Source organism: Myiozetetes cayanensis, unplaced genomic scaffold (assembly GCF_022539395.1).
Source record: "Myiozetetes cayanensis isolate MyiCay16 unplaced genomic scaffold, myiCay2020 scf5-8, whole genome shotgun sequence".
Classification (NCBI taxonomy): domain Eukaryota; kingdom Metazoa; phylum Chordata; class Aves; order Passeriformes; family Tyrannidae; genus Myiozetetes; species Myiozetetes cayanensis.
The window spans coordinates 66829029-66849373 of NW_026087742.1; the positions used below are offsets into that span (position 1 = coordinate 66829029).

Below are 20345 nucleotides of genomic sequence, written 5' to 3' on the forward strand. Positions count from 1 at the left end.
AACCCTTAATGTTTTGAGCAAATGTTTAAAAATACCCTCTGACTTGGCTGCTCTAAGTAGCTTTAAAAGCACTGTTTTCTATTGCAGTGGACAAATTCTTTTTCCCCCAAGGAAGCTAATTAAAAAAACTAATACTTATCCAGTATTATTGATGGCAACAAATTGAATTTAGACATTTCAAATGTTATAGAAATAATTCTGAAGCCATAAGGAACTTGAATCAGAATAGTTGCATCTTTAAGGAGCTCTTTTACTTGTGGATGTTGCAAGAGCTGAGGACAGGAGGTGGGAATTGCAACCAATATGGAAAATATGAATTTGTCTTGCATTTGTCCATTCCCTAAAGCAAAAGGGCACATTTTTTGCAAGAATGCTATACTTTTACTCAATTTTTGTATCTTTTGGTTTAAATTGTATTGTTACTTCATGACATGTCTTAGGGGAGAGCTATTTAAGGGAATACATCCTCTTTCGTTATTCTTTTCTGATAAATTTGCACAGAATAATATTTGACTTTTCATTAAATGAAGAACTCTTTCCTGGCTTTTTATCAATGCAAGCAGATCAAGAAAGCATAGGAAATAATTAAGTCCAGTTGTACCTGCGTGGCTCACTTCTTTTGGGCATATTTGATCACCCTAAGTTAATGGAGAACTGACTAGTAGAGAGAAGTCAGGTTCAGTCTGTGTTTCATACTGTTGTTCTCTGTGTGATGAGTGATGATGTTGTGCTCTTTGTTGCTAGGGTAACGTGAAGAAACATAGAGGAAAATACGGCAAAATTCCAAAAGGGAAGCATTATATTTTTTTTCAGAGCTTCTTATTTGCTCATGAAATATTTTGCCAAAATATTGCTGAGAAAACCCAGCAATTCTTAAAAGGCTTTATTCAAAATGTAGAGACTAAACTAGATTATTCAGTCATGCAGTAGTGATTTACTTAAGGAAAAATTCCAGCATGACTTTAATTTGTTTCCAAAATTTGTATCATGGAATAAGCTGCAGTTACCTTGTACCTCAGTTTTTTCATCTTTGCTTTGTCCATCTCTATCAATAAATCTAATTTTTTTCCAAAGTCCTAGCTCTGTGACTCTCTCCCAAAAGCTGTGCTTTATTTATTTTTTTTTATTTTGTCCAATTTATTAAATTGCACAAGAACAAAAAAAGCATTTTTTCTCTAATAATATGACAAAAGTTAAGAATAAAAAGAGGGGCTGGCATAGACACTGCCCTTATTCTATGTCCTCCTGTGCAACAGTTTGGCCAGCACTACGTTGTAGTTGCTCTACACTGGAAGTTGCTCTGCATTGTAGTTGCTCTAGAAGAAAAAATGAGCCATCAGAAATCTGAAGTGTCTCCCAGGTGCTTCAAATCCCACGTACCCCTAAAATGCAGGTGGTCTGCCTCTTTTCCATAGGATATCTATCCTCATGCATATACCTAATATTTATGGGTCTTGGCTTTCCTGAAGAGATGGTGACTGGAGCGGACTGAATCCCAGATTGCTTCCCATTCATGGGCCCTGAATAAGGCATCTGTAGCTTCTGCTGCTAACTCTGAGTCATCCCTGCGCTGACTTGTTTTCTCTGTATGTGTTATAACGACAGCAGCTGAGCAGATACCTATTTCCACTGGTGAAACTGGATGTTAGCACAGGCGTGAACACAGCAATACCCAGTGTAAGTTACTGTCAGTCATATTTTTGCTTTATCAGAGGATATTTTCATTGCCAAATATCTGGTATAAATTATGCAGTATAGACTTGAGTTCTGGTTTTTTCTCTTATTTTGCTCACCCTGAGAAATTCAATAAACCTTGCTTTTGAGTGTTATAAGTAGAGGTAAATTGTTTTGCTTATTCACAAGGCACCACCTCTTTGCTTGACACAAAAGTAACAAAGGATTGCATTTACTAGATATTTCTCTGGGCATGGACCAAGGGAAGAGACTGAATGAAGGGGGTGGTTGGGTTGTTGTATATAGAGGCTGTAAAAATCTCTCTGTCGCTCTGAGCAAGCAAATTTGTCTGCCAAATCCTAGCGCTTCCCAAGGGACCACCTCTGAATTTATCCAAATTGAAGAATTGTATTAATCCAGAGGGTTGACTGTAAGAGAGTGCACATAGGCAGTTGCTATGGAGTACTTGGTAGATGGAAAATTTTTCACCGTGACTTCCATTGTAATAACTTGTTTACCCATATCTGGAGTTGGTGCAGAGGTGTCTGAGCTGTCTTTGTGGGAATAAATGGGTCAGTATTGAGGGTTATTCTAAAAAGTTACCTCTCACATCTGTGTGTGGGAAGAGGACATATTGAAATACTCCAGTTAGGTGTGAGAGTTGGGAGTAAAAAGGACAACAGTTTTGGAAATATTTAATAATGCCAAGGAAACATCAGGCAGTAGAGAAAGTGAATTTTGGTAATGTCTTGAAAAGCAGTGCTAACTGTGAGTTGCCATGGTTGCTGCAGCTTAGCTGAAACAAATAATAGGCTTTATACATATTTTTCAAATATTTTTTTATAATGCTGTTGAACTATGTTTTTTGTGGGTTTGCATATATTTCTAAAAACTTACACAATTGCACTTAATTGCCTATTTTGATACTTATTTTTTTCAGAGTGACTCCCCAGATATACTGACTGTTTATTTTGGAAAGATTGCTGGCACAAATGCGTGTTCCCCATATTGATTTATCTTCAATCTACAAAATTTACAATATGGTCTAGATTTTTGTGGGGGGATGAAGGTAAAGGATATTCAAAACTAAATGCAAAAAAAGTTAAGTAGGTGATGACTCTGGCGATCGACAGGATGAGCTTCACGTATGTTGCTTCATGGGAAGAGGGAGTGTACAATCTCAACGTTTTGATAAAGTACAAGAAAGGAAAAAGGTAGAAGTGGGGTAACATTTAATATAATCCTTGTGCAAAGGTCAACTGAATTATGTTCAGGTTTAAAAAAAAAGGCATCAAGGAGATAAATGGAGAGATTCAGCAAAGTCATGTGCTCCAAGTTCTAAATACCAGAACTTTGGAACATCTAAAAATCTATGGCACATGTAAGTAGTGATATGATAGCTGTCTATCAATTTATCTAAATTACAGTGTGTATTGAGGTACTTTTTTTCTTGAGCAGCAATCATTTCACCTCTGAAATTGAAAAGCCCTTTTGAACATGAAGAAACTGATTTCCTTTGAGAACTTCTAATGTCTGAGCTGGGAGTCAACTGCAAAACTTTTAATACTTTGTGCAGAGATCTGGAATTTAGGGTACTTTGTAGCCTAGATCTGGAATTTAAAGTAACCAATGCAGGCTGGGGAAACATGCTAGATTTACCCTGGAGAGACCAAGGAAATGAAAAGGTATGAGAGATACACAGTTTAGTTGCCTAGAATTAGTGAAGCTGCCGAGTTTTAGAGGGTTTTAGGAATGGAGTAAGGAAAAGATGCAAAAAAGGGACCAGTCAACAAAGCTACACTAATTATTATAAATCTTAGAATCGTTTATTTTGGAAAAGACCTCCAAGATCATCGAGTCCAACTTTAATTTTCTTTAAAATAGCATAAAATTTGTGCAGAAAGATGCAGAATCCTAACAGTCTCCTCTTTGCTGTAGCAACAACTTGCAGAGAATGGTCCATTCTGCTTCCCCTGCCCACCCCTCAGACAAGAGCCAAGTAATGCTCAGGGTTTTCAGTGTTCAGTCTCCTCTGCATATACTTGTTCTTCTGGAGGGTTTATTTTTACTTTTTATTTGGCAGGCATGCTTTCTTCCCTACAAAATTCTAATTTTCTCTTTGGGAGAACCTCTTGATTAGACTGGGATATGAGGAAGCCGGCAGAGATGGACCACCCAGGGAGGGGTCAGATAAGAGTGTGAGGAAATGGATAATGTTATCGTCTGGTGACTTGCTGGGGTTGATGCACTTTTCTACAAGTGCCTGTTTTTGTTTTGATAAGGGATTTAAAGATGGTGTGGAAGCATAATGGGTGAGATCAGCAAGGAAGTGCCATACTCAAGAGGCAGTAGGAGAGAACAGTCCCTGAAGTGATGGGAGGTGATGCATTCCCACAGAGGGTGTTGGCTGTGTTCCCTCTCTGCCTTTCCCTTCTTGGGCATCTCTTCTCCACCCCTCAGCCCTTCATTAGTAGGCGAGGGCACAGGGTGGGGACCGACTGCTTGGTCATCAGGGCCCATGGGCCTCTTTGCTGCCAGACAGGGGTTTTTGGTGGGCATGGAGAAATGCTTTCTGCTGTCATTTTATACTTGACTCTGTGTGCTGTTATGATGTGAGTGGCATTGGGTCCAGTGGATGTGTTGCTATGGAAAATGCATGTGCTTTTTACAGTCAAATAGAAAGGTGCATTTCCAAACGCTGTTCTCGAGCTCTGCAGTCATAGCCAGACTGGTTTATTTCCAGCGTTTTCAGCAGTGAATTGGGACTCTCAGGGTTGAATATCAATTTGCTGAGAATCCAAGTGCTGGAGGAATGTCCTCATGTTTCTTTACCCATGCAGCACCCACATCTTCCACTGGAGCCTTTCTATTCTCAGCAGCACGTGGGAATTCATTGAAATCCGATAGCAGCAATATTAATAGCAGTTGAGTAGGTGGCCAAAGAGGCTGAAATTTAGCACAAGCCCGCTGCTGGTTGGACAGGCAGCGTCTGCCTCCTGTGCAGTATACCTCAGTGGGGGTGGAGAATCTTCAAGTCCTACTACATATTCCTTAGAATCTCAGAAGCCTGGACCTTGGCAAGGAGCTCGGGAGTGGGCTTTCTTCAGTGTGCTGATCTGCTCCAACTCCCAGGCCAGGTATGGCTCTTCCAAGTCCTTCAAAGGGCATCTTGGAGGTGTAACTGCTACCTTGGTGGATGGAAGTTCAAAGGGAGAGCACCAGTACTTCTTTTTAAACAGAAACCTGTTCAAGTCCTGTGTTTGTGAGATCTGTAGTAGAGAGAAAGGGACAGAAAGCAGATTGGCAGCTGTTGGGGTTTCTGAAGTATTTGTCACCAAGGGATGGGTTTGGCATGGGGCAGGGTGCATTTGTCACTGGCACATTCCTTTCTGTCAGTGGGAGTGTCTCTGTCCCTTCTTTCTTCCCGTAAATGGTTTCAGATTTGTCTTATCTCTTTGGACATGACCACACATATTCTTGGCAGCTATCCCTCATTTAGGGGAGGAGGATACTCTGTTCAAACTTGTTTGTTTGTTGGTTTTGTTTTGTTTTTTTTTTTTTTAAATTGTTGTTCAATAACTATATTTAAAAGTGTTTCTATATAAGAAACAGACATTTAGAAAACCACATTCTCTGAATTGGATGCTGTAAAATAATCTTCCAGAATTTTTCTCAGAGTTCTGGGTATCTTGGATTTGGTCTTGAGCTCCACATTCATTTTCTTCCTGGAAAATAATAAAGTGAAATGTCAACATAAATTTGACATTGTGAGTTTCTAGTGGCTGGAATTTAATACATTAGGATGTGGGGGAACGAAACCATACAATGTGTTAGAAAAATAAAATCCAGACTATTGAGTTTGCTGTTTAAAAGTTTTGAAATAAGTCAGAAATAAATGCAGCTTCCTAAAATGCACTGCTCTTTTGTAAGGATGATTTCTTAAATTAGTGTGGTTTGCTAACTCCACAGAAATTAGAAACACAAAGAACCTCTGACTGGGGTGTCGTCACACGGGGACTCTCACAATTCTGGTGTGTGGAGCAGAGTCTTCCTCCACCAGGCCCCTGCCTGCTCCTCTGCAGCAGCATGTTGCCTCTGCCATGGTGCTGGTGCAGTTGCTTGTATGATCATGGTCTAAAACAGACCAGCAAGTTAATTTGGGGTTTGAAAACGTGTATTAGAAAAAACCCAAACAAAAAAGTGGGTGCAGCCCTCTGGTCCCGATGGGCAGCATGGAATGGTAGTGTGATTCAGAGCTGTGTTGGCATAACCACAGAGGCAGCAAATAGGAGCGGCTGGAAGGGAAAGGGAGATCAGGAAATCCTTAAACCAAGCTGCTGCCAAAGCCTTTGTATTGTCAGGCTAGGGCCTTGGTGACTAATTCTACTATTTAACCTTGAGCAAACAGTGGAGCTGAGAATAAATGCCTTGAGCTGTGGCTCAGTGTGCTGATCTGCCGTGTCACTTTGCTTTATTCTTGTGGAGTGGTCCTTGTTAGAGAAACATCTGTCGGTCCATGCTGGCTGGGAGTAAGTGATGTTTGTCAATATGTGTTGTGTTCAAATGTAACAATGGGATTTGGTCTCTAAGCGTATCACATACTGACAAGTGAGAGCTATTTCTGTCCCATTTGTCTCTTTTCTGTTTGCTAAAGGATTGACGTAGATGATATGGTTTACACAGAAGGTATTATTTCTCTGCAGGTGGTGATTTCACATCTTTTTTCATCGGTGATCAACTTGGACTTGTGTGGTTATTCCCTACATGTTATCTTGTGGCCTTTACAATTTTGAGACCTCTTTGTTAGCTGGAATTTGGTATTGGGGTTAGGTAACACAGAATATTGGTGTTGGTTTTCTTTTAAGCTTCAGAATAAATGCTTAAGTGCTGAGACTGTGGCAGGAGGAGATGAAGTATTTGTAATAAAATTCTTCCAGCAAGATCTTAACCCCTCTCTTTAGCAGCTTTCTTGCTTAGGTCAGACATCTTTAGCAAAGTTGTGTAGTTAGTAAAAGGAGGTATAAAAAACCTCTGGGAAGATAGAGAAGTTTGTGTTTAAAAACACAGAGTGATTTAGAAAGTACTGTTGCATCATCATTTGGAGAGGTACTGACATCTTTGAGCAGATTAGCTTTAAGATGCAGCCTTGGCAGTGCCTTTCTGAGCAAAGCAGCAGCCTGCTAGTAACTTTCAGCATAGTGGTATTTGCTTATTCAAGACAGAAATTGGGTTACACAGAATATTTTCATAAAGATGGTTTGCACCAACTGGGCTCTGTGATGATTTTGGATGAAAGCATCCAAAAGCAGACTTCTTTCACAGTAGCCAAATGTAGGATTGACATTTATTTGCATTGGTGAAGATACTTCAGCAAGTGGGCTACCTCTTCTGTTCTTCTGCTCAGACTGTCTCTATTCTGACAAGTTGCTGGAAAGGCTTAGAAAACAATAGATGTAGTTCAGAGGAGGAGAGTAGTAATGCAAGGGAAGAAACTTTGCACATGAAGAGTAAACAACTTGTGAGTTTGCTTCTGTTGTTGCAGAACGAACATGTGAATAAAGCATGGTCTGTCATTTGAGTGTGTGAAAGATCTCCCTGCCTGCCTTTTGGGCCTCAACTGTACTGACTGGTTTACCTGAATGTCCTAATATTTGCGTTCTTCATAGCCCAAGTACACAGGTCTAGTGTATTTATGGTTATTCAAGTATAGAAAATATATTGAAATATAAAGTCAACTGAATATTGCTCTGTTGCAAAATGGTTGACTGAAATTATCCCAGCGAGCTCAAAGAAAGGAGATGTGGACATCATCATGTTCAGTCACCTCGCTTTGGTCTACATGAAGGTTTGCAGCCTTTTTGACACAGACTTCAGCTGGCTAAGGGCAGAATTTCTCACTCTTTCCTGGGCTGCTGAAGTTTGGAAGCAAACTTTAAGGCATCCTTAGCAAGGGCATACATGGCCTCTGCTTTTATAATTGTAAACAAAGGCAGAAATTCTGCTAACAAAAGATTTGTAAGGGAAAGAACGTGAATCTTTAAAATGCTCTCCGTTGAGTATGAGAGGTGGAATGTTGATACACACCACCACAAGAATAGTTTTCCATCCTCTGCTTGGGAAATCAGTCTTTCTCTAGTAGCACCTTAGGTCACAGCCATGGTGTGTCTGGCAACATGGACACTGGAAAAGAAGTCAACCTACTGAAAAAAATGAAGAGGAAAATATTTTTTTTCTTCATAAATAGTCTCCTGTGAAAAAAGAATGGAAGGTGAAAAAAGTTTTGGAAGGTATTAAAACAAACCAAAAAAAACCTCAAACAAAAGGGCAAATATTTAAGATTAAGGGACAAGAGTTCCTCCTTATCTGGGAGGAAGAAGTCACTGACTACAAAACCAGAAGCATCTCTGGTATGTAATATTAAAGAAACTGCAGACAAGGACTGTGCAAGTCAGATCCATCTCGGGGCTTCGTGTGCCTGGTAGCCTGATTTCTTTAAGATGTGGAGATGGGCAAGGCAATTACAGCCACACAGGGTGGGAGTGAGTGCTCTCAAACTAGGAAGAAAGAGAAGGAGGGACTGTCTGTGTCCATGATGATTGTCACGTTGTATTGAATATTACATTTCCATGAAGAGCACCACTTACACTGGCCAGGCCCTGTCATCGCTTCACTAATGTGTGACGGTCTCCTATGGTTTAATGGTTTATTTTACCTTTTCCTGTAACCTTTGACTGGCTTGTTGCTAGACAAACAGGAGCAGGAGAGGTGCCCTATTACATTTGTTGGTCTGTCATGTTATGGGGCTCTGAATAGGTCTTTCTGCTGCTGTACGTGAAGTCTTTACTTTTTTGTTTGGACCCCTTCACCATGCTGTGTGTGAATCTTGCAGCTGAACCAGCTCCAAACTAATATCTGGGGCAAGTGAAAAGTTTTTTCTGTGTATTTGAGCCATTTGCCCTTCCATAACTGCTGGCACTGTGGGCAGGAGTGTTGTTCAGGCACTGTCTGCAGTTCAACCCTGAATATTTTCATCTGTTGACTAGGTCTGAATGCAACGTGACAATCATCATGGACACGTTTTAAATCTTGAATAATGATTACATTTTAAGTCAACTCTTTTAAAATATTTTCTTTTCTTTTTCTCACTTCCTGCTCTGCTTCAGGCCGGAGGAAACCAACAGAAGAGTGAAAAATGTAAGACACATCTACTTCAATATTTTCTGAAACAATTTCACACTAATTTTGATTAATTATTTTTAAACACTTCTGTTTATGGGACTATCATGCTTACTTTATGCTTCATCTGTTCATTTATCTGATGCAAATCAGAGCCATGTTACGATGATCTCTATGCAGCTTACTTGCCCAAATCAATGTAATAATTGGAAACAGTACTTTTATTGGCTTACTTGACACACATGAGATGCATCATAACATTCTTTAATTGTTTTTGGTGGCAATCATAGCTAATACTGTAAACAAGATGTTACAGTTCATTGTGGAAACATCTCTATCAGCATGCTGAGATTCTTTTATACTGGTATGTGGTGAGAGAGGAAAATAATTAAGTTTGTATTTAGTTTTTTTCTGTTTGTTTGTTTATTTGGTTTTAGGTTTTGATTACATTATACTGGCTTGGGAGAAAAGCTCAAAGTAATCCCCATTATAATGGTCCATACCTCAATCTTAAAGCATTTGAGAAGTTATTAGGGCAAGCATTGACTAAGGTAAGGAATCCAAAAAAGGAACTAAACACATAGCCTGAATTTTATAGTTTGTTATACATTACAGCATCAATTCTAAACAGTTTCTTGGGGGGTTAATTTTATTATTAGTTTGGACAACATAGTAATTTATTTTATTTTTTTTTTGCTTGCTATCAAGGTCCATGTGAAAGGAATGATTTTTAGCTTACATTGGTTCTTCTGCTACCCATATGAATTTCAGAATCCACCTGCTCTGATTAATGTGGTAGATTGTGAAGAGCCCAGTTTTGATTCCCTTTGGCTGAGATAAGAGAAATTTAAGACCTTGTATTGAATCTCCTATCCAAGCTGTTGTATGTGTTGTTTCTAGGGGTTTACAGTAGTCTTTGCTGAAGTTTTTTTGTGAACTCAAAATGCATTTTAAAAATTTTTGAGTTAAAACTCATGAGTGGCATTTGCACCTTAAATTATTGTAAAAGACCTTTCAAAACTTACTCTCATAGGCACTTGAAGAGTCCAGCCACCTGAACAGAAGTGGCAGGGATAGTGGATACGGTGATATTTGGTACGTTGACCGGGGAGAGCCCTTTTCGTCTTCAGCTAGCCATAAAAGAGACGATTCCTTTGATAGCTTGGACTCTCTTGGTTCAAGATCCTCCACAAGCTTTTCATCAGATATAACCTTAAAAGGTGGCAGTGAAGGTATGTTTGTATCTTTAAAATCTTTTGTTGACATGTGTCATATGAGTGTAGGAGAAGACAACGTGTGGACCTAGTACTTGGATGTCCAGTACTTAGATTGGCTTGAAAGTCAGCTCTGGTTTTGAAACAGCTGCAGTTGCATTTTGCTTAAGCAAATATATTTAACAATTGGTATAAACAAAGCATTGCTCACACAAATCTTCCTAGGAAGGGCTACTGGAACTCTTGCTGTCATTGCTGCATTAGGGGGTGTGTGTGTGCAAGGTTCAGTAAGGAAAATTAGTAGAAATCAGATTGATAGAAATCTTGATGTCATCACCTAAAATTCACCAGTTGCAAAAGTCTCTTGCCTTCTTCCTAGGGTGCTTATGCCAAACTTCTATGTTTTCACTTCATTTGTGATTGTTCAATGTTCAATACTGAATAGTATTTTTTTACTTTTGATAGGAAATATCATGGAAATAAAAGTAACAAAAAGACAGTTTGTGACATTGAATCCCTACAGCTGTATTCTAACCTGTGTTTCTCTGCCGTTTTAAAGTTCAATACAAACTTGTAGTCTAAAGTTATAAAGAGTTTGAGCTTTTGGATTTTGTTTCATGTGAATAAAACTAAATCACTGGGCAGAGGCCACGTGGAGCATTTCTGGTCTGAGCACAGCAACATGTAGCCATGTTCAATACATGATGTACCCTGGGCTTCTACTGGGCATTAATCTAGTGAGACGAATATGTTGCTGTACTATTTGCTGTTAACTTGTTTTTGTTAGTAAATTTACCCTGCAAATATTATTTAATTAAAAATTTATATGCTGTTTTATGTCTTCAGTCTAGAGGTTAGCACTTTGTTTCCTGTGATAATGAAAGAATGTGATAATGAAAGAATGGAACAAATGTAGCAGGGTCATGCAAACCAAATTGAGCTTAATGGATCTTATCACAGCTTTGCCACAAACTTCTAAAAATACCTCTCCTACTGTCCTGTCAGTAGCTCAGCAAATTTGCAGCCAAAACATCTCAAATATGGAGTTAAATTGATTTCAGAAGATTTTGATCCAAACTCTAGCTAGAAGCTTGTGTCCAGAGAATAATGTTTGTGCTTTCCCTTTTCTCCCCTTTCTTCTAAGGTTGTGACAGTGACACAGACTCAGAACTGCCTTTCAAAATGCATAACTCCCATAAAGATGACAGGTTTTACCGCAGGATTTCTGTGATTGAACCAAAACCTACCACTGACTTCAATCGCTTCTTACCCAATAAAAACAAGCAGTCAGCTTATGTGCCAGCACCATTAAGGAAGAAGAGAACAGAGAAGAATGAGGACAACAGGAGGAGCTGGGCAAGTCCTGTCTTCACCGAGTCAGATGGAACATTTTCAAGGTACTGGTGTGTGGTCTTAGCAAAGTGGGCTTTGATTTAGAATTGTTTTAAATAAATTATTTGCAGCTGCTGTTGCTGCAATGGAAAGTCAAGTGTTAGATTTTCCATATTTTAACCAGGGGGATGTTTTGGTGTGGTTGTGTGGTTGATAGTTTTGGTTTTGGTTGGGGTTTTTTTTGATGTTTGAGTAATGCTTTGAAGCTGATCAGACTCCAGGTAGAGGGTATTTAAGTGATCTTAAATGCAAGTTCACAAGAGATAGACCTACGGTTTTAGTTTCCCACTAAAGCCTTTCCAAAATATGGTGATGAATTTCAGTTGTCCGGCTTCTTGATGCATACAGATGAGATTAGTGGGCAGTTCTTGGGTTTCATCCTTGCCTTCGTGTCTTCACTGTTTTCATTCTATTCCTGTTTTGGTCAACCTCAGTGGACGTGAAACAAATCCCATAGCTTCCTGCCAAAATAGCAGAGCAGAGTGTGGGCTCACAAATCCAGCTTCCCTCCAGATGGTCTATGAATATGACAGTGGGTCTGATTCGGAAGATGAAAGAAGGCTGCCTGACGTTGTTTTGGATGACTTAGCAAAACGTAGATTTCTAGTCAAAAAGAGCCCTGTAAGCTCTGCTGCACCTGGACATCGTTTCGTGTTGCGCAATGACTCTCCTAAATCTTGCTCGCAAGAAAGTTATCCAGCTGGTCCACTAGCTGCAATGCTTGAACCACTGAGGTCAGAGATACTAATCCAAGATCCAGTAACTATCGCAGTCCATAAATAACTCTGTAAAGTTAGTCTTCTAATCGGCATTTTAACACAGCTGATAATTTGATATGCCTTTTCTGTCAAACTTTGTATTTTTGTCAGAAAAGATAGGATGCTGATATAACCATTTAACTTTTTTTTAAATTTTATTTTTTATTTAATATATCTTATTATTTCTGGTGCTGCAGTGATGGAATTGAGAACTAATACGCTTCATTGACAAGGCTGAACTCCTGAGTCAAAAAGCATGTCGTTTTGCTTTCTTTATGTCAAGTTGCTCCTAAAATATCTTAACTGATTGGATATTTTGAACAGTAACCACAGGAGGCAGAAGCAGTTGGATACTAAAGAGGAAAACAAACCAAGAGTTAACAATCCTTCAGGATTATCTGGGTATTTTGATGAGGACGAGGAAGAAGTAGGCATCCCAAACATTGAAAAAGATGATTTCTATTTTCGCAAACTAAGTTCTTCATCATCAAATACAGTTGTTGCTTTTGACAAATTTCTTCCTAAGTTTTGGACTCCTGAAGAAGAATTGCTATGGAAAAAAATCAAGAAATCCTCTTTTAAACCCTGGTATAAAGAGATTCAAGGGTTCAGGTGCGTTTTTGTGCATGCCTGTTTCTCTCCTGTGTGCAAAGCCTATAAATAAAGTGTAGTTCTATGACTCTATTTTTATTTTTTATTTTCATTGCCACTGTAGCAGCAGGATAGTTTTATTACTTTTTTTTCCTTTTTTTTCTTTTTTTTTTTCCAGAAAATAATTGAAATACTCTTTTTGTTATACTGTTGCATTTTTGCCAACTGTGCATTTTATTCAACGAATACACTTTATGATTTTTTTTCTTTCCCTCTGCTTACTCTTTGTGCTGCTGTACAGTAGAAAGAAATCAGATTCTGAGGATGAGGAATTTGCTTACAAACAAAGCTGTACCTTTGTTGCTAATCAACCAAGACCAATTTTTGACTGGAACAATAGTTGCAGAAGGGATCAGAGCTATAAGCCATCTGCTGAATATGTGAGAAGCTCGTTGTCACAGATTGCAGAAGGAAAAATCATGGAGTCTTCTGATCAGCCCAGGTTGATACTGCTGCATGAGCTGTTCTCTTGCTGCATCAAAAAGAAATGGCTGGGTGTGCAACAGCTAAATGAAATTAAACGATGTCCCATAATGTTGTGCTTTTTTGGTTATTACTCTTTTGCTGTTGTGGTTTTGGTTTGTTTTTTTTTTTCTTTTAGTGTAGCTGTAAGTTGCTGGTCTTCTGAAACACGTAAATATGGAAGTATAACATGCTGCATAGGGTTACTGGCTTTGTATATGTGAGCATGTAGACGTGATGTTTCTGAGCAGGTTAGTATGCTGTGATATCTTTGTGTTGGTTGACCTGTGCTGTGCTGCAGTCCGTGGTGGTGGATGACAAGTGGTGTAGTTGTACTGCTTGGGATACTGCAAGTCTAAACCAAATGTATATCACAATACATTGCGATCTGCTTGTCTCTTGCTGGTTAATGATATTTTTACTTCCCTCCTTTTGTTTTATATGCTTCAGTCAGTTTTCGTTGCTTCAGGCCCTGCAAAAATACTCTGACTACGTGTCTTCTGAAACGGAGACCAAAATTGATCCCACTTCTGGCCCTAGGCTCATAAAATGTAGAAAGAATGTTTCCTTTATACCAGGATGCAAGCAAGGAGATGAGGAAAATGGGTGTCTATATCCAGATTTGGAAAATGATGACTTGTTCGTTCGAAAAACCGGGGCTTTCCACGTGAATCAAGTTGTTCTTCAAGACCCTCGGTTTTTAAAAAAAGCCTCTGATCAAGACCCTCCCCTAGAGGGTGAGATAATCCTGCAACCCAGAGAGGGCCAACCTGTGATTCCAGATTTGGAAAAGGATGACATGATTTTCCGTAAAGTCCTCTTTCAGAAAAAAGAGGTGCCTTTGTCGGGTGCTCCTGACAAGTATCACCCAGCACTGTTTCCTGATCCTTGGAGTCTTCCAGAAGAGATCCGATCCAAATTTCTATGTTTACTTGAAAAAGACACGACGCTGGAGGAAAGAAAGAGCGATGGCAGAGTGCTGTCGCCGTCTTCCCACCATAAGAGGGATGACATGCTGAACCGCAAGATTGAGTCTTGGAAGGTTGGAAGCAACACACAGCCAGTAAATTTTATCCCAGGTCCATGCAGTGAAGAAGACTGGAAGAAGTGGGAAGCGATCAGGGAGGCCAGCAAAGTTAGACACAAGAAACGGCAGATGGTGGAGAGGTCAGGTTGTGTCCTGCACAGGTTGCGCTTGAGTGCCATTGAACCCTTTCCATTCAGAAAAGCCTCGTCTTGTGCTGAACCATTCATAGAGTGCCAATCTGCTGTTTGTTCGTGTCATCCTGGAACAAGCTTTTTATTTGCTTTGAATAAAAGCCCGTGACTGCAATACCATATTTTCAACATCACAAAAAATATAATGTTTTCTAGTTTTAGGCTGCCACTATAGAGAAAATATGTTATCATTCCATCAGGCTAAAGTTCTACACAAGTTTCTTTCCAAGGTTGGACAGGAATAGTGATTATTCAAAAGTCTATGGAGGCTAGAAATATTTTCTTTTATTTTGCAATGTAATAGGTGAAAACATTTCTGAAACACATTAATTCTTTAATGACAAATTCTGGAAATGGGCATTCTGATATTCTTGCTTGCACCTAAGTATGAAAATGCTTGTAAACTGTTCTGCCACAGTTCTGAGATGATTAGATGAGGTGAAGAAAATATTAGTGTTTTGTCTGCCTGAACTCATGGTGCATGCAAGTTGTACACCTATGTAATATTAAATTCCACTGTGACATATTTTATTCTGCCAGTATTTTCCACCTACTTTCATACAGTCCTGATTCATACTTTCCACTAAGTCTTTCCTGATATCATCAAAATTTCTCTTGTCTGACTGAAAATTATTTCTTAACTACTTCCTAGCTCTCCTTTGAATTTTTTGCTTTCTGGGGGAGAGTAGGGTTTCAAATGTTTCCTTAGCTCTGAAAATACGGCATTGCAAGTTGCAGTTCTCCCAGCTATGCGTCATTACTTTGTGACTAAGACACTTCTGTGTTCCAGTTGATACTTTTGATGTTGCTGCATTTAATTTTTAAGCTTAATACTGTAACAAAGTGCAAGCTTCACTGAGGAATATTTTTGAAGTGCTTGAAAATATTGCACGTTTTAAGAATTCATTCAACAGAATAAAATACCTGTAATCATAAAATATAATTAAGAATACTAAAAATCTTCTGTAATTACCCTGATTAATTGCATTCATGACTTCACTTGCTAAATGTTTATATAAGGCCTTTTATTCTTGTCCAAGCCAAGTATTACTTTCATTTAATATCAGAAATGGTTGAAGTAACAAGAAGACAGCCTCTGTAAACCACACTTCTTGTTGGGACTCAAATTGGCATTAATTTTAATTTCTTGAAATTAGTCTCTTTTGAGCATCATGCTGTTCAGCAGCATTGGAGTAAGTGGTGCAGAATTAATACCAGGTTTTATTTGTGCAGCATTGCTAAATCAGAAGTGTTGGAAACTTTCAGGCAGCCTTGTTCTGTCAGTTCTGCCCAACTTGCATATCATGCAAGTCCTGATGTGTTTTTTGACTAGTGTCTGATTCCCAGTGTGCTATTCCATGCTGGCTGGTTCCCAAGCTTTCAGTTTTCCCCTCACTTAGTAAGAGTGCTGGTGTACTAATGGTGTGAATGTTTTCAGTATCAAGTCACTGAATCTTTTCTTTTTTTGGTTTCTGATTTCTCAGACTGTTTCAAAAGCTTTCTGATGAGCAAGGGTAAGTTTTATGAAAGCTTGAAAGATCATTATGCCTTTTTTTTCCTCTTTACATCTTTATGCATGCACAGTAGCTAAAAACTCATGCTGAAAACAACTTGTGCATGATGATGCTTTGTTGTTCTGGGCTTTTGCAATTTATGTAACAAATGTAGGAGACAAAAAGCTATGTGTATGACAAAAGTTCCCTCTGGCATCTAGTGTATCCAAGTTATAGTTATCAGGCACTTTGAAAATCAGCTCCAGTATTTTCTTTCTGCTGAAGTATTTGATGTTCTGTATTTAAATTAGGCTTTAAAACATTAAAAAATGTAAAGGAAGATTATTACATATTTTAATTTGAAAGCTGTACACCTAGAACTTGAAAATAATTAACAACATGATATTTAGCATAGGTCTGGTGAATAGTCGGTGGTTATTTTATATCCTCCAGGTTCTTGAATCCTCGATGGTAAACTTATTGGTTAGTGTCACATGAACTTAGATGTTGTTTATGATATACTGCGAGTCAAAGAGAAAGAATTTTCCCACTTAATTTGTGATGGCATGTTAGGTATTTGTTTATGGATGATGTTTTAGTTTTGTTTTGATTTTTTTTGGTGGTTTTTTTAATGTAAATGTAATGTAAATGTATTTATTTGTTTACTTCTCTATTTCTACCCTGAGGCAGACCTGGTAAATGACTAAACACTTTCAGAAGAAGAAAGAAGTATCTCAGAAATTGTTAAATGTTAGGGGAGGGAGACTCAGAAGACTCAAGTCACTAGTTAGATTTTTAAATCTAGACTGAAATTAAAACTAACATCCTGCTCCTTAGTATGAATATAGCTGTACTTAGGATATATTGTATTTAGGTCTAGATTTTCTTATTTTGTTGCAGGCAGATAAAATAACTCAAGAGAAATAAGTGGAAACTGTAGCTATATAAGTTTTCTTGAACTCACCTGGAATAAATTTGATACAACTTTTATGTAGAGTTTGGTTACCCCAAACCATTTCTTCATGTTATGTAACTTAAGCATAAAAAAAGAGGAAAAGAATTGTACAAGAGTTTCTGCAATAGTGACCAGGAGATTTTTGCTAAATTTGGCACTCTCCCCATTCAGAAAATAGACAAGCAAACAGATACAGTGAGTTAATGCCCTTGTCTTTATTTCTAGAGGCCAAAGTCCAAAGTCTTACGTTACCAGCAAAAGTGAATTGGGCCTCTTGGGAGGAAGTGAGAGTCTGGTTTGTTAGTTCAGAGCTCTGTTGGAATGTAACAGATTAGAGCAAGGCTCTGTGCTGAATCAGTTTAGGTTTCAATCTGATTTTCCATCATATCAGAGAAGTACCATGTTTTCAAGTCCTAATAGGACTTGGTTATACCCCTCGTCATTCATACTTCAGATAAATTAAAACAAAGGTATTTTTGAAAACAAACAAACAAACAAAACCCCCTCAGCAAATCAAACAGCAAAACCTCAAACCCCAGAAAACTAGCTTTCATTTTATGTATTACAGCATTGAACCTTACAATGAAACACCTGCATTTGGTTTAGTGTCTCAGAGGCTTATGGTCAAATCTGACCAGGAATCTTGTCCTATAACTGTATTAAATATCCTATTACATTTATCACATGTAGTGTGAAAGAATAAAGGAAAAAACACCATGGGACAGGGGAGGGAGCATGAAAGGTGAGCTTTGAGGAATTTAGATTAAAGGGAACTAATGAGCAGAAGTTCATGGGAGAACTTGTAGCCATGTTGAAGACATCAGTAAGAAGATGGCTGTGTTAGCCATCCCAGCTTGGATGGAAAACATCAGAGAGGCTTGGGGAGGAATAGCAGGCTAGTGGGGCCTGGGAGATGCATGACCTGAGCATTTAGCAGTGAATGACTCTAATCCTTTGGAAACATGAATCAGTAACTGATTTGATTTTATGATTAGCTTAAGAAACGAAAGAATGGGAGGTGATAATGGGGCTTTTACAGGAGAGAAGTCAAAGGATGGGAATTTGGACTCGAGGAGGGGGGAATGCCTTTTGTGTCAAAGGAAGGAACAAGATCAATACAAATAATAAGTTTAACCAGAAGTAGCAGCTGGATACGAGGAGCTCAATGTGAATGATCAGTGTGGATCTGCTACGGAGCTGCTTATTCCCTTAACCTGATTTCATTTGCTCAAATATGCAACTAATGACTTGAGTGCTGACACTAGAGCATGTCCCAGCCTTGCTCATTCAGCTGCCCATGTGTTTCCTGCTCTATTTGAAATAACACTCATGAGCACTCAGTTCTACTAATAGAAATCTCTCCCTCTCTGAAGGTTTCACGTGCATAAATGATGGCTAAGATGTTATAAAGCTGCATGTTGTTTTTTCTTCCTAGGAGTAAATCTTTGAATGATGTCAGTGCAGAGGAGCTGCAGTCATTGCGCAAAATCCGTTACGAAGAGCTGCAAAAGATAAAAGAGCAGTTGCAAGAACAAGATCTAAAGTGGCAAGAAGTAAGGACTCCTTTTCACCTCTCTTTGTGTGTCCTACTTTGAAGGACAGCCTTCAGTGTCCCTTGTAAACAAGCTTTGGCATGTGTGCAGCAACTCATGGGGCTGTCTTCTAAAATGATCCATCTCGTGCAACTACCAGTGTTTTTGGGGATGTCAGAACTGAAATTATTTTAAATATTGCTATAAGTTTCTGATTAATGCTTTAGGATAAGACTTGTATGTATTGTAATAAAACCATCAGGCTTGATTTCTGATGACATAAAGAAAAGTTAGGGCATAGCTTCATGTGTTATCTGAAATTTGTGATTTTTTTTTTTTTAATGACATGATTGGAATGTCTAGTATTTGATCCTCTGGGAGAAGCGGGGAGGAAATAATGCTTCATTGTGCAAATTCTTGAGGCTTCTATGCCCTAAAAATTCTGTCTTAAATCCAGCTTGTAAACTGTATGGTAGCTTTGCACCGTATCATAATGGTATCTGAAGACGTTTGATTTTATTAAAATCTCTACTTGACAATGAATATCAACAAGAAGCTGAAATTAAGAACAAAGCGTTGAACAAGAAGTTCATAGTTGTTTTTTTAATGCATGTCAGCCATCTAAGTTCTGATATTCAGTACATTTCTTAATTCAGCTCTGGTATTTCATGGACACTATTGAGAGTTCACATTGTGGCTTTACAGAAATGAGGAAAATATAGTAATATATGTCTTTCAATTTAGAATTTAAGGCATATTTATTCTCAGGCTAATGTATCAGTCTAACATAATAGGGATTTGAAAAATAATAATATCCCAAACTCCAAAGCCTTCAACAAAGAAATACAGATGGCATTTGCATCAGTTTTCAACTACGTGTCACTGGGTAAAGTATTCTAGAATAAAATTGAATATTATAAGAGGGGGGGAGAATGGAGCAAAATTATGTGCCTTTCCACATATAGTCCAATAATTTAAATTACTAACTTAATAAGGCAATGAGCCTGTAACCCTAACTGAAATATGAGAACCCCTTTATCATTTAGCAGAAAGGTGCATGAAAATATGGCTGTGATGCAGATGTGCAAATAAAATCAAGACAATAAGTAGCATGTGATGAGATGCCTCTGTTTGTCTATGGGAAAATGTCTATGAGAAAATCTGATGGGATACATTCATGTTATTCTAATAGGATCTAGCAAAATGGAAGAATCGTAGAAAGAGCTACACTTCAGAATTGCAAAAGAAAAAGGAAGAGAGAGAAGAAATTGAAAGAAGAGCCTCTGAAGTGTCTGGAAGGAGTACCAAGTCACTGAAAGAAATGCAGCAGGAGAGGTAATGGCCCTAATGGGAGTATTATGTTGAAGAACTTAAATTTGAGCCTTTTTATCCCTTTCAATTCTTGAGCAGCTTTTGTGGCCAAGTTGCAATTGATTCTGCAGAGATCTCAACAATTTTAGTTGCAAAATACAGTGTAGAAGTCTAGGCAATTCAAGGGCTGAATGTGGTTTACTAATGCTGTGTTTACACAGCAGAATGTTAAAGAGTTTTGCTCTATAAATGATATTTTGCTTTGCTATCTATAAATAAATGTATTGAGAAGTCAATATTTGCATTCTCTTGAAATTAGTTAAAACAGTAGTATTGAACTGGATAGTTGCCTTTTTTATTCTTGAATAAGCTTAACTATTTCTCTTTCTTCTACCACTACATTTGCTATTCTTTTAGCCACTGTTACAGGCAGAATTTTAATGTATGTTACAGAGCTGTAAACTTTTACTTGATTTTCCCTGTATCCCTAATTGTTCCTCTGGATATTT

At 38.3% G+C, this 20345-nt stretch overlaps 1 protein-coding gene across 22 annotated transcripts in view; it reads left to right on the forward strand.

The window, feature by feature from the left end:
* The window catches only part of LMO7 (LIM domain 7), a 130070-nt gene that overhangs the window by 76079 nt on the left and 33646 nt on the right, over positions 1-20345 (forward strand). For 13 of the 22 annotated variants that reach the window (XM_050331826.1, XM_050331818.1, XM_050331830.1 and 10 more), the window contains 10 exons: positions 8838-8868; positions 9288-9401; positions 9884-10082; positions 11209-11461; positions 12539-12826; positions 13107-13307; positions 13778-14494; positions 16030-16059; positions 18429-18546; positions 19718-19860. In XM_050331826.1, the coding sequence (XP_050187783.1) occupies positions 8838-8868; positions 9288-9401; positions 9884-10082; positions 11209-11461; positions 12539-12826; positions 13107-13307; positions 13778-14494; positions 16030-16059; positions 18429-18546; positions 19718-19860 (2094 nt within the window). The remainder of the gene's footprint in view (positions 1-8837; positions 8869-9287; positions 9402-9883; positions 10083-11208; positions 11462-12538; positions 12827-13106; positions 13308-13777; positions 14495-16029; positions 16060-18428; positions 18547-19717; positions 19861-20345) is intronic. The other 9 variants (XM_050331834.1, XM_050331839.1, XM_050331840.1 and 6 more) reach the window with 4 other exon arrangements.